The sequence below is a fragment of the Ptiloglossa arizonensis genome, chromosome 1 (assembly GCF_051014685.1).
Source record: "Ptiloglossa arizonensis isolate GNS036 chromosome 1, iyPtiAriz1_principal, whole genome shotgun sequence".
NCBI classification, from domain to species: domain Eukaryota; kingdom Metazoa; phylum Arthropoda; class Insecta; order Hymenoptera; family Colletidae; genus Ptiloglossa; species Ptiloglossa arizonensis.
Window position 1 is genome coordinate 19288028 of NC_135048.1, and position 16363 is coordinate 19304390.

The 16363-nt window shown below is 27.1% G+C and overlaps 3 protein-coding genes across 5 annotated transcripts; 2 read left to right on the top strand and 1 right to left on the bottom strand.

Annotated features, from left to right (window-relative positions):
* Positions 1 to 543: 543 nt before the first annotated feature.
* Usp30 (ubiquitin specific protease 30) lies at positions 544 to 4982 on the bottom strand. 3 transcript variants are annotated; one of them, XM_076304140.1, is made up of 7 exons: positions 4690 to 4982; positions 4486 to 4608; positions 4231 to 4389; positions 3768 to 3931; positions 3275 to 3685; positions 2869 to 3204; positions 544 to 2790 (listed from the first exon to the last, which is right to left on the bottom strand). In XM_076304140.1, exons 2-7 carry the CDS (start codon positions 4583 to 4585, stop codon positions 2542 to 2544), a joined length of 1419 nt encoding a protein of 472 aa, XP_076160255.1. In that variant the 5' UTR covers positions 4586 to 4608; positions 4690 to 4982; the 3' UTR covers positions 544 to 2541. The 3 variants fall into 3 exon arrangements, with proteins under 3 accessions (XP_076160255.1, XP_076160240.1, XP_076160248.1); XM_076304125.1 differs by having other exon boundaries at positions 4486 to 4619; XM_076304133.1 differs by having other exon boundaries at positions 4486 to 4625.
* A 573-nt stretch (positions 4983 to 5555) lies between these two features.
* Positions 5556 to 9969, top strand: Dx (deltex E3 ubiquitin ligase). Its single transcript, XM_076306523.1, has 7 exons — positions 5556 to 6070; positions 6821 to 7013; positions 7096 to 7365; positions 7428 to 7716; positions 7795 to 8113; positions 8588 to 8949; positions 9661 to 9969. The coding sequence occupies exons 1-6, from the start codon at positions 5901 to 5903 to the stop codon at positions 8940 to 8942; spliced, it is 1596 nt and encodes a 531-aa protein (XP_076162638.1). The 5' UTR covers positions 5556 to 5900; the 3' UTR covers positions 8943 to 8949; positions 9661 to 9969.
* A 143-nt stretch (positions 9970 to 10112) lies between these two features.
* On the top strand, positions 10113 to 15673 carry LOC143144444 (uncharacterized). Its single transcript, XM_076306896.1, has 6 exons — positions 10113 to 10742; positions 14436 to 14628; positions 14701 to 14840; positions 14961 to 15123; positions 15202 to 15456; positions 15535 to 15673. The coding sequence occupies exons 1-6, from the start codon at positions 10663 to 10665 to the stop codon at positions 15664 to 15666; spliced, it is 963 nt and encodes a 320-aa protein (XP_076163011.1). The 5' UTR covers positions 10113 to 10662; the 3' UTR covers positions 15667 to 15673.
* The last annotated feature ends 690 nt before the right edge of the window (positions 15674 to 16363 follow it).

The window sequence follows — 16363 nt, forward strand, 5'->3', positions numbered from 1 at the left end:
ATATCTACTCTATATCTCGTTCATAGTATAATGAAGCTGTACAAGTTCTTAACAATTTGCAAAAATCATGATGAACTTTTCAATTATTTAATATTGTTCGTGTCAATATGGTGTATTAACAAACAAACAATTCTAAGTTCAAAACTTAGGCAATTACCTTTTATTTTCCTTTTTCTGCTTTGGTTCTAATTGAGATACTCCTAGTGGCAGACAACCCGATGCTCGCCTAAGTCACAACCTAATGCCCCTTAATATGTACTATAACGTAATGTTCCTATAATTATATTTTAAAATCTAAAAGCGAATAATAATTATTGTTTACAGTAAACACTTTAGGAACATACACCTCCAATATCTTTCAAGGCCTTTGAAATCGAAGGGGTCAGTGTTATTTTTTTTCGGAAATTTATTCCTTGCAATAGAAAGTAATGGAAACTTTTAAATAAATAATGCTATTTAAATATAAAACATATTTAGTATACGCTAAATATTTTATTTTCGACAATATAATAAAAATGTATGTTTGAAATAAATACAAATGTAAACCTCCTACATAGTATTCTTTATTTAATTTTTGTATTATTTCAGTATAGGACTTCTTACAAAAACTACTAAAACGAAGGTTAAAATTAGTCTTACTACCCTGCATTTGTTTCAATACAGTAATACAATCACATTTTTTATAAAAACACAATTGTATTTCTGTTCGGTAGAAGCACAGTAAGAATATGTATACAACTTAGTATTAGGATAATCATTAAATTAATAAGTAGCAATAATAAAACAGTTCAACAAATTACATACAGGAGAAATACAAAAATTGTATACAAATTTCACTCAAAGCAAACAATACAAGTAAATAAATATTGCAACTGTATAGTTTCCAGTTTACAGACATTATCATTATTCAAATGTATCACATTGTGATTAAATCACTACTGATCTAAATTCACTAATTGAAACTTCAAATTTTGCTGATTTAGTGTTCGCTTTCAACCCTTAAATAAGTGCGATCATATATGTAATGTAATACTCTTCTGTTCTTATTTCTTTTAATATCATCCATAGGGTTGAACATATTCGAGAATCTAGATGCTCAAGTTAAAGAAAACACCCACTACAAGTACATGTTGTTAGGAGTAATGCTTTCAATAGATACTCAGAATCAAATTTCTAAGTTCTAGTTATATAAAACAGTGATTTACTCCATATAAAACGATGATCTGTTTGGCACGACTTTAGTAACTTTTTTTCACGTCTGCAACTCATAAAATTCATCGAACGGCTAATTACAACACCTAAAAATGCGATATTCTGTATTATCATTGGTCTTGATTAATACACTTCACTATCATATCTAAGTCATTAATTAGATACGACATTTATGAGTAAAATTAAAAGACTTATACTCTTTAATTAAATTTGAGAATTATACACTGTTATAACTAACAATGTGAGATATAAATTCTATTGCAACTATACTACATAAAAAATGCTGTTAGTATCTATGGCTGAGAATCCGAGTAAAATTGTGGATTCTCAGCTAATAATTGTTTCTGGCAATTAAAAAAAATAATAACAATGCTAGAAAGGTTTACACTTTTGTGTTTCAAGAATTGTTCTAACAAAAGTGTGATACATGTGAAAAATAATAAATTGGAGCACTTTCATATAATAAATCAATTGAAAAAAATTCTGTTGCATAGCAATAAGAACCTATCAGAAGCTACCGCTAATAATCGAGCAGTCTCTTCAATTCCCTCATTATTATGTTATTCTAAATCAGTATGCTTTTTCATCATTCCTAAAAAAAAGTACTTACTTTCCATAAATAGTTATCTAAACACGAATTTTCTTTTACTTCTGACATTGAAAATAACAGGTAAATAAAATAATATTATTTATATATATAAACATATAATGAATATCTTCATGTAATTTTTTTTACAAAAACAGAAATGAAGCATAAAATGCGTTCAAAATAATTTTAACAATAATGACTGATAAACTAAGGCTTGTGTATTGAGTCTTTCATTCCAATTGTAAAACACACTTGCGATGAACTTACAAAAGTTATACTTCTGTCATGTGAAAAAGTATAAAACAAAACATAAGTGAAAAACTTTTACCAGAATACATTGATACCATTTGTTATAATGATTATTGTAAACATTCTAAATTAAAACAGAGCAAAATCTTTCATAAATAATGTATGATTCATATAAAGATTTTACTTATGTACAGTATATGAAAAATAACAAAAAATTATATGCACTAACATTTCATTCTATCTACTAAAATTTTGAGTAATTTTTTTCTCCCAAAAAAAAAAACACTCAAATATCTTTAATTGATTAAAAGTATAATGCTTTTCAAATTTTTCATGTTGGCCACTTTTTTCCGTCTTTTCTTCTTCCTTGTGATTTTATAAATAGATTTATAAATTTGAATAAATAAAAGAAAATCTGTGTTTGAATAACTTTTTATGGAAAGTAAATAACGTCTTTTTTTATGACGACTAAAATTAATTACTAGCTATTCTTATTTGCTATTAATACGTTCATAAAACAGAAGATATGGCGTGGCACATAAAACTTCAATTAAAGGTATGGTCTCAACTACGTTATCAGAAGTATACAGCCATTGATCCGACTTATTTCCTCGTCTGTAGCAAACGAAATGCCCGGAATCGACAGGTCCACGATGTTCCACGATCGCACGTAACTGATACTTGTATTTATCTGTTAATGTTGTACGATTAGCGAGCAACATTGTTGCTTCAGGTTCACCCTATATAACATGTATTCCTTTCTGAATATACGTAAAACGTAAAAAGTCATTTGATAACGTAAAATATATACACCCTACCCGTGCATTTCGTTTTTTAGTTTCTGTGAAAGTATAAGGATCCAATGTCAATATTTGAGGAAATTTGACTGGATCATCCCTCTTAATTGGTGTCCCAGAATTACTCCATGTAGTTCTTGATATATGTAAACATAAACATTTAGGAAGTTTGCCAAGAGTTAAAGTTTTAGTGGATAAACAATGCATTCCACATCCATCGCATAATACATCTTGAACAATTTCGCTGGTTACAAAACGTGTTAGTAATTCTTCCAATGTGTGGTATGACCTCATATGTGGGCTCAGAGGTGGCAAAGGTAATGAAACTGTTTCAAGTTTGTCATAACGAACAGCAGACTGTAAGAAATATTCTTATTTATTCCATATAAATGAATACAATATGAAATCATTAAAACAAAAAACTGACCTTCCACTTGCAGTTACTACATTGTAATTGACTAGTTAATAACCCTGAAAAGGGATGCACTTCTATGGATATTGATGGAGAATTAAAAACAGGCATGGCACATAAAGAGCTCCATGATCTAAATGATTCTTTATTTTCTCCACTTTCAATATTCGTTGAAAGAATTTCTGAAGATCTAGCAAGCATCATACCAGGCTTATTATATGCCATAGGAATATTTGATATTGATGGTGTTGAGGACATTACATGATTGTTACAATTTTTATCAAATCCATTTGAAGTGTTAGGATTTATGTTGGCTGATACAATATCATTGCAAGATACACTTCTAAAGGACAAGGAATCGCTTGACTTTTTTATATCTACTACCATTGTTGGATTTTGCAATAAAGCATCGGACAAACAACCTTTCTGAAATGGTTTAAATTGACACTTTTTAATAATTTACAGTACCTATAACTTCTATGTAATAATTTCCATTTATGAAGCATACCCTGTTTAGAGGTTGAATTTCTGCTTGTAACGCATTAAGTACAACATGAAATAGCTCATGTGCATCTTGGTGACCTGGTGCAAAACTCCATAAATTACCAAGAGATGAAATTATTTCAATTGGCGTTACATCGCCATACAAATCTTCTGCATATCCATTAATTTCTAACAAAACAAAGTAGCTATAGAATTACAGTTTATTTGTAAATTTCAATAATACTAATTTATCTATTCCTTTATGTCAATTATTTATGTCAATAAATATTTTATAAAATAATATAAGTTGATAAACATCTAAATTTTGTATAATAATATCTTGTAATTCGATGAAAAGATTATTGTAATATTTATGTATTTTTTATATATTTATATAATAAATATATAATCCATAAACCTTACATAACATTTTAAAAGCAAGAAAAACTAATAAAATAATTAATATTTCACTAATGATAACAACATACTTTTAAAAACAGAGAGCAAAGTTGAAATAAAGTTAACTTTGCCATTTTTCTCACACTGTACTCTTAGCCACCCAATAAAAATTGGACATGCGGCTAAAGCTTGTAAAAGGGAATTCAGAAAACAAGTATATCCTAGATTATTAATTCCAATGATGTTCCCTAAAAAGATATTTTCAAGATACAATTCTTTGAATTAGAAGACAAACAAAATATTTTTTTTTTAAACTTTATAAATTAAAGAAATTTGTGATATACCTTTTTTTCTAGGTTTAGGAGAAGGACCCCATAAAACAAATGCTGCAACAGCTATTGCAAATCCTACACTAGCAAAGACAGCAATTTTTTCCACATCCATGTTTGTAAAAAATTCGTAAAGGTCTGATGTTTCCCTAGAACTTTTGTAAAAGCTAACCTATGTGTCAATTCAAGGGACAAATATGATCACTATCGAATACGTACATATTTCGTCACTACTGATTAACGATTCAGCGGAAAAGTCCAAATTTTCATTACTTCATTCCAAATGAACGGATCAGGAACAACATTTTTCTAAATAAGTCAGTCATACTTTCTACAATATATAAAGGTCAATAATTCAGTGATGCAAAAAATGGTGTACGTTATCTGTAAAGTGAGTTTAAAATTTCCAATGATCCAATTCAAAACAAATGTTCTTATCGAGGAAAAGAATTTCAATTACACATATTGTAACGCAATAATGAACGATGTATGCCTCGTATACATACATATACGATATTCCTATGTAAACCTTGTTTGGCGTCATAAATACTTGTATATAGATTTTCACATAGGTTATACCAACGACAATACTACAAATTATAATACAATTAAAAATTATATCGTCGACCAAAAAAACATTATAACAGAAATAAATACAAGAACGAATTTAATGTAATTGTAAAGAAAAAATTAGTTGTATTGTACATTTTTCGAAATTTCTATTTAGTAATATTTGGTTGTTCACAATTCTTTGCGTTAAGTTCAATTACTCATAATTTTAAAGGCAATGAAATACCGTTTGCAATACTTTTATTTCAATTTTATTATGTTTTTACATGAAAATTTTTACTTTGAATACATTCTAGCACTGCACCGTTTTAAATATCTTCTTCAGAGCTCGATTATTGACATCTCGATTAGTCGAAGTTTATCCGAGATATATATGAAGTCGGTTCAAATTACTGCCGTGTCACCATAGTTGCATGGAAACGTTAGGCGCGTTTCGACTTTCGATTGGTAGAAGCGCATCACCAATGTCATTCTACCAATCGGCAGTGGGAACGCACTTAGCACTTTCGTACACTGTGTAGTATAGCAAGTTTTTTATGCGGAGTATGTGTATGCACTTCGCATCTGTCCGCGCTTGTATTTCACTGCAAACGAAACGATTTACAGTGACGTTGTCGTTGACATGTTTTTCTCTCGATTCTTTTGTAACTTTATTGCCGTTTAGTATTTGAATTTTGTATCTTTTATTAAACGAAAGTAGAATGATTGAACGTCAAAATTCATGTCGCTAATATTTATGTAAACGTAGTGATACGTGCAAGAAGATAAATTAGGGTGATCGTGGATGACTCGAAAATGTTCCCACGTTCCCGCTTCGCAAGTGTGTGTCACGCGTGCATGTAAAATTCCTAAGCTAGGAAATGAACGCCCAGGGGCAGGAACACGGTCATGCTGTGGTTGTTTGGGAATGGGAAAATCGTCACGGACGATGGAGGCCCTATAGTCCTGCAGTGTCGCAACACCTTGAGAGGGCACATTGCAAAAAACTTACACGGGTTTTTCTTAATGATGCCGACCCAAATTTGGATAGGTTTGACTTCAAATTATCATTTTGTTTAAGTACTAGTTGTCCCAATTTTGTTTTCTCAATAAGTTCCTGTAATATGTTGTATGAGAAGAAAGAAAAAATAGATGTTTTCAAATCTTATAAAAAATGATTTGTCAAAAAAATTAATGATAAATATTCGAAATATGAAAAAAATAGTCATTTCACTTACCTTCATATTACAAAATATTATTTTCTAATTAACTATGTTTCTAAGTAAACAAAATAAAATATAAAATAGATTTATATTTGTTGTTTTTTCTTATTGATTTTATTCGCATATGAATTTTATACTACTTTGTTTCATTTATTTTCATAAATCTATTCAAAATTTATTTGTATCTTTTGTACTAAGTATCAATTACTACCAAATTTAGTAGTAAAACTAAAAATTAAGGGACAAAAATACACAATGACAGTTTACAGAAATAAAACGAATAAATCGTAAAACATAAATTGATTATAGAGTCTTCTCAAAATATTGCAATAATAAATGATTCTAGAATTGAAATAAAAGTTTTCATACATATTTAATTAAATTGAATAATAAACAGAATATGCAAAATTTGTTTAATACTATAGATAAAATATTTTTTTATAATTATTTGAATACCCATTAAAAATTATTCATTTCTAACTATATAATTATTACAAAACATTATTTCATAATTGAAACTACAGAGCTATAAGAAAATGAAAAAAAAAAGGTACATATATTATTAATATTCAAAATAGGTATTACATCAATTTAAAAACAAAAATGCAATGCAGCGAAGATGGAGATGAAACACATAATGTCAGAAGAAAATTTTATCTTCCAAGTTCACCAGCTGGAAAAGGAGCTAAATGGGAATGGGCTGGTGATACAGATGATTGGCATACATATGACATGGAAGTACAATGTCTTATAGAAGAAGCATGGGCACGAGTAAATATATAATTATGTTTGGAAATTTTTATTATGGTACAGTTTTAATTTATAAATTGCATTTTATTTTTTTTTATTTTAGGGTGACAAAACTATTGATGTTTCTAAGACATATTTAGGTTTTCCTTATATCATTAATTTTTGCAATTTAACTCAAGTTCGTTGTTGTACTGGATATGTAAGACCAATACGACGTATTCAACAAGCACCTTATCCTTTAGTTAAAGTTGCTCTGGAAGAGTTACAGATTATTTCTGGAAAAAAAACTACATGTGTAACTATTAAAAGTTCCACTACAAAAGTAGCTCATAAAAAATTGTCAACAGGAAATACAAAAAAGAATAATAAGAAGGTGAGTGAATGCATTTATTAATATGAATATATATTTCTATAAATTTGTTTATGTATTATTAGGGAAAAAATGGGGATACTGGTCCAACAAATATTGCACGGGTTATACTCAGCAACTTTAACATATTTAGTAATAAACATGGTATAGAAAACAGTAATTCAGTCACAACTATTGAATCTGGTCAGAAAAGAAAAACATGGGATAATGTTCTTGATGTAGATTCTAGTAGTACAAAAAGTGGACGAAGACCCAGTATTGATACAGTTTCTACATATTTGAGTCATGAAAACTCAGTAGATTTATTAGATAGTAGTGTGGGTAGTGATGATGCATTTAAAGATTCCATTTTGGGTAATGTACTATTCTTTCTTAAAATTATTTTTATAATTTTATGCAGTATTACATATCAAATGAAATTATTTTATTTAGCTGCAGAAGTTGAAGCAGATGTTATCTCTCAATATGTGAAAGTAGTGGAAAGTGATGACTCCGATTCTTGTCCTGTGTGCCTTGGTATGCCTGAGCCATTGACAGTAGAATTAACTCGCTGTAGACACAGGCTACATTTAGCATGTTTAAATGCAATGCTAAGTTGCCAACAACCTCCCATGTACATACAGTGTCCTGTTTGTCGTTTAATTTATGGAGAAAAAAGAGGAAATCAACCTCCTGGAACAATGAATTGGACAAGAATACCACGTGCTTTGCCTGGTTTTCCAAATACCAATACAATTCAAATAACTTATGAGTAAGTGCATCATAAATTTAATTTTAACTTTTAGTGTTCGATATATTTTTGCATGACATTGAAACTTCTTTGATGTATCATTCAAATATTCATAGATGTTAAAAACATGTCCATTTCTTGATTATATTTAACAAATTCTTTTTATGATTTATTAATTATTTCTTTTTTATTAGCATTTCCTACTATGAGTTCTGTACATAAAAAGAAAAAATGCATTATAACATATTTAATCTCATAACATGCAAAGGGCATTGTTAACTCTTATAGAAATATAATAACTCTTACAAGGAAAAGATCTCAAGTATCTCTCTTTGATTTGTAGGACAATTGTATATAAATTTTAATTTCTACGTATATTAGCTATAGATATTTTAATAATTCTAAAAATATAATATATATCAAGTTGAAGACTTCATGATACAGGTGGTATAATTATACAATTAAATTCAGAAACACAAAAAAACCTTATTTCAGTATTCCATCAGGAATTCAAGGAAATGAACATCCCAATCCTGGTCAAGCCTATTATGCTGTAGGTTTCCCACGAGTATGTTACCTACCAGATAATAATCTAGGTCGAAGAGTTTTAAGACTACTACAAATGGCTTTTGAGCGAAAATTGATATTTACAATTGGACGGTCAGTAACTACCGGACGAGAGGACGTGGTCACGTGGAATGAAATTCACCATAAAACTGAATTGGGACCATCAACGTCCGGTCATGGCTATCCTGACACAAGTTACCTTGATAGAACTTTAGCTGAATTGGCAGCACAAGGTGTAACGGATGGACAATCACCGCCTACGTTAAATCAAGAATTACATTGAGATAAAGGTTGTCCATTTAGCTCTTTTATAAACGCACAACCATTGATATTAATATACTACATATACACAGTGCGTTGTTCTAAGCTTTCACAGGATAAAAGCGATAAAAAATATTGCTTAATTATGCCCAAAATAACTAATTACTACTACGAAAATTATAAAGTTTTTGAAAGATATACTTTATAAATAATATCCCTTTTGTTTTAAACGCAAATGTTGAAGAAATTCCGAGATCAATTTCATTTTGTGAAGCAAAAAATGATCGAAGTATGTAGAACAACTTAACAGCATTTAATTTTGTATACTATAATTATTTGCTTTAATCAATTTTAGTCAAGTTAGTGATAATGAATATTATGCAATCTCTTATAAAGTACATATAAAATATTGTGTCACTGGTCAGGTTATTTTATTTGAAATTATAAAAATATTATATAACTAGTAGCAACATTACCGCCAAAGTATATTTTACAATCAAAATTAAAGAACACTGTCTTTACACTGTTATATCTCTAAGTATATTATTTCCAACTCTTATATATAGAGTTTAAAATATTTTAAACATGAATGAAAATGAATTTACTTTTTCATACATTTAAGCATTTCTAACAAACATTGTTTGTTTCTATTGCTTCCGCATTCGCATTACCTTTGTTTAAGTAGTTTAAAACATTTGAAAATGTCTATGAAATGTGTAACCAATTTCATTTTGTTTCAGGGATGTAAATTCTTAAATAATTCTAAAATTATCTATAGGATATACTGTGTTAAATTTAAACAGATAATTTCAAGAAAACAATTAAATTGATCTTGAAATTTCCCTGATGTTCTCCACAAGGCAAAGAAATAAATTTTGTCTAGATATCTTTTTGAAATACTACAAATTTTACACTAAACAGTAGTGATTTTAAAAATATTAATTACAAAAATTAATATAGGACACTATGTATATACACGTTCTAAACAAATTTCTGATTATTTTATGCTAAGCAAGAAATCAGATTATATTCCACAAATAGAATGTTCTAAAAGATTATATTTGAGTATACACTGCTTTATTTTAGTTCTTCCATTGAATTGTCAAAAAAATGAAATACATTTATTTTATATATGTTAGTTTTATTATGATGTATTATAGAAAATAAATTTGTACGTATGCATAAAAGTCTCTCTGTAAGAGATTAAGATTCTGTGCACTTTTTATATTATTTCTTATTCAAAAAATGTATTTTACAAGACAAATAGAAAAAATACATATTTTACATATCTATATTATGTATTCCAAACATGTTTTACTTTCATAAATAATCTAATGCAAAATTTGCATTTCTATTAAAATTTATTAACGATTTCACCTTATTTTGAAAATTAAAATAATCAGGACTGAAATACTCTGTGGAGAAACTGTTTCATTCTTTTTGCATTGGTAGATGCTAGGTGGCGCGACTTTCAACACAATAAAATGGCCGAAAACTGATTTTTCTTCGCGGACGTGAGTTCTATGGAATTTTTAACGTTTACTCGTGAACAAATGACGCATATATTAAAAAACGATAATGTTTTGAAAAAACAAGAATTGTATCGTTGCGAATCGTGACTGATTAAACACATTTATTACGATTGGATTGTACAGTGTGAGGAATTTATATATTATACTATCTGGCGTAGAAACGTCCGGTATATTTCTGATGGTTTTTCCGAAATAGAAATTCGCGCTTAAATGAGTGCTAAAAGGCAGCACAAGTGCGTTCTGTGTGACTCAAAATTAGAATCCAAGGAAGCCTTGCAGGCACACTTTAGGTACTAACAAAAGCTATTTCTTTTGATCTTACTTATAATCGAGCAAATAATTTCATAAAATATAAATTATTTTATATAAGTCCATATTTTTCTTTTTATTTTAATATATAATTTCATGCATAGGCGTGAAGTGAACAAAAATGCTTTCAAATAGTTCATATCCTAATCATAACATTCAGCTGCATTACCGGTAGAGTTTAATTGTTCGCGCTATTCGTACAGTTGTTTTAATTTCTATAGATGCTTTTACGCCAGAGTTATTGAAATAATAATAACAAACAATAGTGATAAATAATTAGAATAAAAATAAATAATATATCAAAATAAATATCAGAAAAATTTTGAAAAATAATTTTTAAATTATTTCAAGCAAAACTAAATTTTTTTAAATACTATTATGTAAAAAACATTATTTGAGATACCATTAAACATTGTTTAAAATAATTTTTGCGATTATTTATTTTAAAACAAGATATTAAAAATACTATTACCAAATAAGAAAGTAATATAATAATTTGTATGTAAAATTGCTTTCATAATGGAAATTACATATTACAACTTATTGTAATTGTGTTTTTAAATGTTACAGAATGCACTTTTTAAAATAGGATTTTTTAATTTTGGTTTAAATTATATATAGTGGTCCTCTATTGGTAGTACAATAGATAAGGAGGTGATTCTTCATGAAAAAGTAAGTCAAAAGCACAGAATAAAGTTTTTGCAGATAGACCTTTCTTTAAAAAAAAACTAAAAATTTATTAGGTAAACATATACTTGATAGGTATTTAATGTAACAAATTTGGTTATTATTTGTCATATTAAAAAATATCACTAATATTAAATTGTCATGACCTGGCTTAAGATAAATTTGTATATGAATTTAGACTAAGACTAAGACTAAGATATTTAACATTTACAAAGATTTATTAATGCTGAAGTTGTTAAAAATATTATGTATACTAATTTATGCAAAACTATGATCTAAAAACTAAATTATTATGCAATCCTTTTAGCATATATTATCTACTTTTGAAAGTTAAACCAATCTTTGTCTCTAAGACTTCAACACCGTAACAATATTTAATAAAAATTATTGATTTCATTGAACCCCACAAATAATAGTCTAGCCAAGCTATTATTTTATCATTGTTGATTTAACATTTATGTTACTTATTCAACAAATTTTTGACATCTCAAGAGAAAAGTAGTTGAATTCCATTGTGTTGAAGTGTCATATTTTTATTAACAGACAAAGATGTAGTTTCTAACAAAATAGATAGTTTATTGTGTAAAAAGTTTGAATATTACATTTAAGTTATTTAAGTTACATGTAAGTTATTTGGAATAAACTCCTTTTTATTTATTTCTAGTTATTCTAGCCCAAATATTCACATTGCATCTACATTAAAACAAAATTTCTACATGAGAATATTCTCATCAATACTATCAATGCATATTGTACATATTGAAAATATAGTTCCTATGAATTTTGTACATAACAAAATCGTAATTACTGTAATTTAAACATAAAAAATGTCAGTAAATCATACATGGAATGAAATTATGAGTAATTTATATTATATATTAAATTCAGTGAATAATAGAGTTGTAACCTGTTATCATGTAGTATTCGATGAAGTGTTGCTTTATCATCATAACATAATTTTCATCTTGAATGAAAGAATTTGTCATCTACAACATAATTTTCAAGTATCTAATGGTTGAAACAGCCATATTTAGTGAAAGTTTGCTTTATTCTTTAAGAGTTATATGTCTATTAGATATCTTTTGCTGTACAAATAATTTACATAAAATGTACTACTATTAAATAGTGCCAATGCAAGGAGTATATCCATGAATTCTCAATTACCAGACATTAGGCTACAGTAATTCTTACAATATAAAAAGAAAATTATCAGCTCTGGCCCTTTTCCTTTTTTGCAGTGCATCTTGGTTGATTTTAGACTGGATCTGATAACATCCTTTTTAAATAGCAAGAATTACTTCTACATTATAATGAGTTAATAAAGATTAACAGTTCAAACCCATAATAAATTGAATGACAGAAGCAATAGATAACAAATTATGACAATATCAATTGACAAGAACTGAGTTTTAGTTATATGAACATAACTAAATTTGTTAGAACAAATTTTCATTTTTCTTCAAGACAAAGGCTTATTTACAAAAAAATTATTCTGCTCTTTTGGCTTATTTTTTTATGAAGTATCACTGGTTGTTTGATTGTACCATCAATAATGTACCATCCTGTATATTTAAAACTAATAAAATAGTTTTGATCTCTTACTGATTTTATTCATTACTTGGATTAAGAATTTAGCCTGTGTGTCAGATTAATTATTAGACTATTCAGTGACATTAGCTATCTTCAAAATATCATTATAGATTCTGTTGCAGTTGTTGGAATAAATAGATCCTCAATTTTAAATTTAGAATCTTTCACTCAATGCATTAGTGGTACATAAAATGAAACACTTTTTCTTATTTTGATGGTTAATAGGATAACAAACATTTAAACATTAAATTGAATAGTAGTTATACAAAAACACAGTATACAAATTTGATTTGTGTAAGATTTTATTTATACTTTAAAAAATGTAATTTCAAGAAATTAATTAAAGAATATAGGTTTTTTCTATTAGAAACAGATATCAAAAGTTCAGTAGTTATTTATGTATAGTATTCTTTTAAAGATTTAATATAAACTATGCAACAAATTGTATCAATTGTATACAATTATATAATTGTATATAAATTTAACAGATTGTATCAGTTTAAAGTTATAAAAAATGGACTTAATGATGGTAAGATAATCCAAAAATAAGAAGATATGTTATTATTTTCAAAAATATCTTCTTTGTGTAAATCAGATTAGAGACAAAACTAGCAGAATTTGCAACACAAGCTACATATAATATGTGACTATACAAATTGGTATATAGTAATTTATTTTTTCAAAAAAATTTAAAAAGTGGCAGTGATGTTCACATGTGAAAAGAAGACAAATAATTGTTAATATTGTAATTGTTATTAAAAAATACATAAAAAATAATAAAACATATTTGGTAAATTCTTCTAATTTATCATATTATATTTATGTACATAAAAGCCATGGTTTCTAATGAATTATTTTTCTATACAAAACCTGAGATAGATATATTTGTATAATTAGCTGCTGGCGCTAATTATATTTTTCAATCAATTATAGTACAAAGTAAATATTGAAAAATTAATTACAGACAAAATTTGCATAAAATATTTATTGTTCAATTTTTTTAACGTTAGTCACATGCTATGGTTTAACAAATATCAAATGAAATTTTTATTCATACAGTATTTTAATTCTCATAATGCTGATAATTTCTACTATTATACTAAACTATTAAAAATGTAAACTTTAATCATGGGTGAGTTAATGATCACAAATTAATCTGTACAAGAAAAATATGTTGGGATTTTCTAGATCATAACAAAATTTTATGGTTCAAAATACATGTTATGGTACCAAAATTTTTGATCACCCCTTAAATTTTAATTGAACTATTTATTTCTAGAAAAAGCAATAGGAGCAAAATAAAATAAATTTTTTTGTAAAACTTTAGTTAACAAATAAAGCAATATTTTAAGAATAAGAAATTTTATTGTATATAAAGAGTCAAATACTTTATGCAGAAAGCATGCCAACAAAGAAATAGATACTCGTGGCAAACCTGTGAAAACCAACAAAAAAGCTGGTACCCAGTGCGATGTGTGTGGACAATCATTTGATTCAATCACAGCAACAATAAGGCATAGATTTAAAGTCCATCCTAATTCACCAACAAAATTTTATTGTCATTATTGTGGAATGCAGTTTCCTTTAAAAGTATGTTTTTCCCTTTACAAATTATAATTGTGTTATTATTTTGATTCTTTAAGTTATTTATTGTTTAATTAGACGCACAGAGATAATCATCAAGCATCACATGATTCATCTGAAAGTGAAAGAAAAGAGCAACATAAGAAGTGCGAAGACTGTGATGTATTATTTTACAATGAAAAAGCTTTAGATTATCACTATCGTTCTATACATAAAAGGTACAAAAAACAATATCTTTCCAGTAGTAACTTTTCTCTAAATATTTTTAAATTATGTTTAAATGCTAATTATAGAATAATATATCTGTATATCATATTTATAAAATATTTTATTTATAGAATGGTACGCCTTTTTCAACCAATTGCAACACCACCTCCTAGCAATAAAATTAAAGTAAATTCAATGAATGATGCTTTCAGTGTATATTACTGTCATTTGTGTGGTGCTGAGTATATTATAAAATTCAATTTACAACAGCATTTGGAACGAGTTCATACTCAAGTAAAGCAATATAAATAAAAATAATATAGAACTTTGTGTATATATATATATGTATATATGTGTATATATATCTAATAGGAAGAGAGAGAAGCTGTTCCAGAAGACTTAATAAAATGTACAGTGTGTGCTGCATTATTCTGTAGTAAAAAAGCATATGAAGTGCATAACAGTTGTCATCAACCAGATGATTTATATGTAACATCTGAGGAACAAAGATTGCAAACAGTAACTAAAGTAGATCAAGATTTTGATATTAGACGGGTAGAAGGGGTAGCCGATAAGTATGTTCCAAAAATCAATACGTCTAAAAGGCCTGTTAAAAATTGCAAAAAGGTAGCATAACGAAATTGATTAACCCTTTCTTTTTCAGAATTTATTAATGTTATGACTGATAACATTTTTATTTTGTAGGTTAAAACGACACAAAAAGTAGAAGTCAAAGAAACAGACGATTATCTCTCTTCTGATGATGAACCTACTATTATTAATGAATCCAGTGATTCTGAAAGTGATCTTCCATTAAAACAAAGGATCTGCAGCTAACAGAGGTCTTTTATTGTTTATAAACTATTTCCATATATTTGAAATTTTCCAAATGTCATAACTGTGTTAAAACAATGGTCATTGTGAAATTTGTATTATTTTTGTTTTAAATTTTATGCACACATAAGACAAACTGTAGATGATAATCTCTATATTAGTATTTTTATATTAATATATATGTGTACTTTCGTTTATTTAATTTACCTTCTTACAAATTATTTTTGTTTATAGCATTAATTCAACCATTGCTGTAAATACATTGTCCGTACTTAACAAGTTTTCAAAAATGTTTATGTATGATGTAATCAATTTTATTGCATATACAACATATTCAATAAAATAAACAAGTACAGCTACTAACTGTATTAAAAATTAAGATGTAAAATGATTACAATAATGTTACATATCATTAATAAAATAATTTTCCTATCAAAAAGAAAATTTAATACACTATTTTAATTTTGCAGATTAATTTTATTCTATTAATAATACAGACATATTTTTATAAGTAAAAACTTCTAATATTTTCATAAATAAAACCTATAACAGTATTTGAATTTCAAAAATATTTATTTTCTAAGCAATTGAGTATTGGTAATGAATATTTATGTATGAATCTGTTCCTATTGAATGAAATTACTGTTACGAAATATATTTGAAATTAAGAAAACCTTTAAATTTTCGTATTAAAATGAAA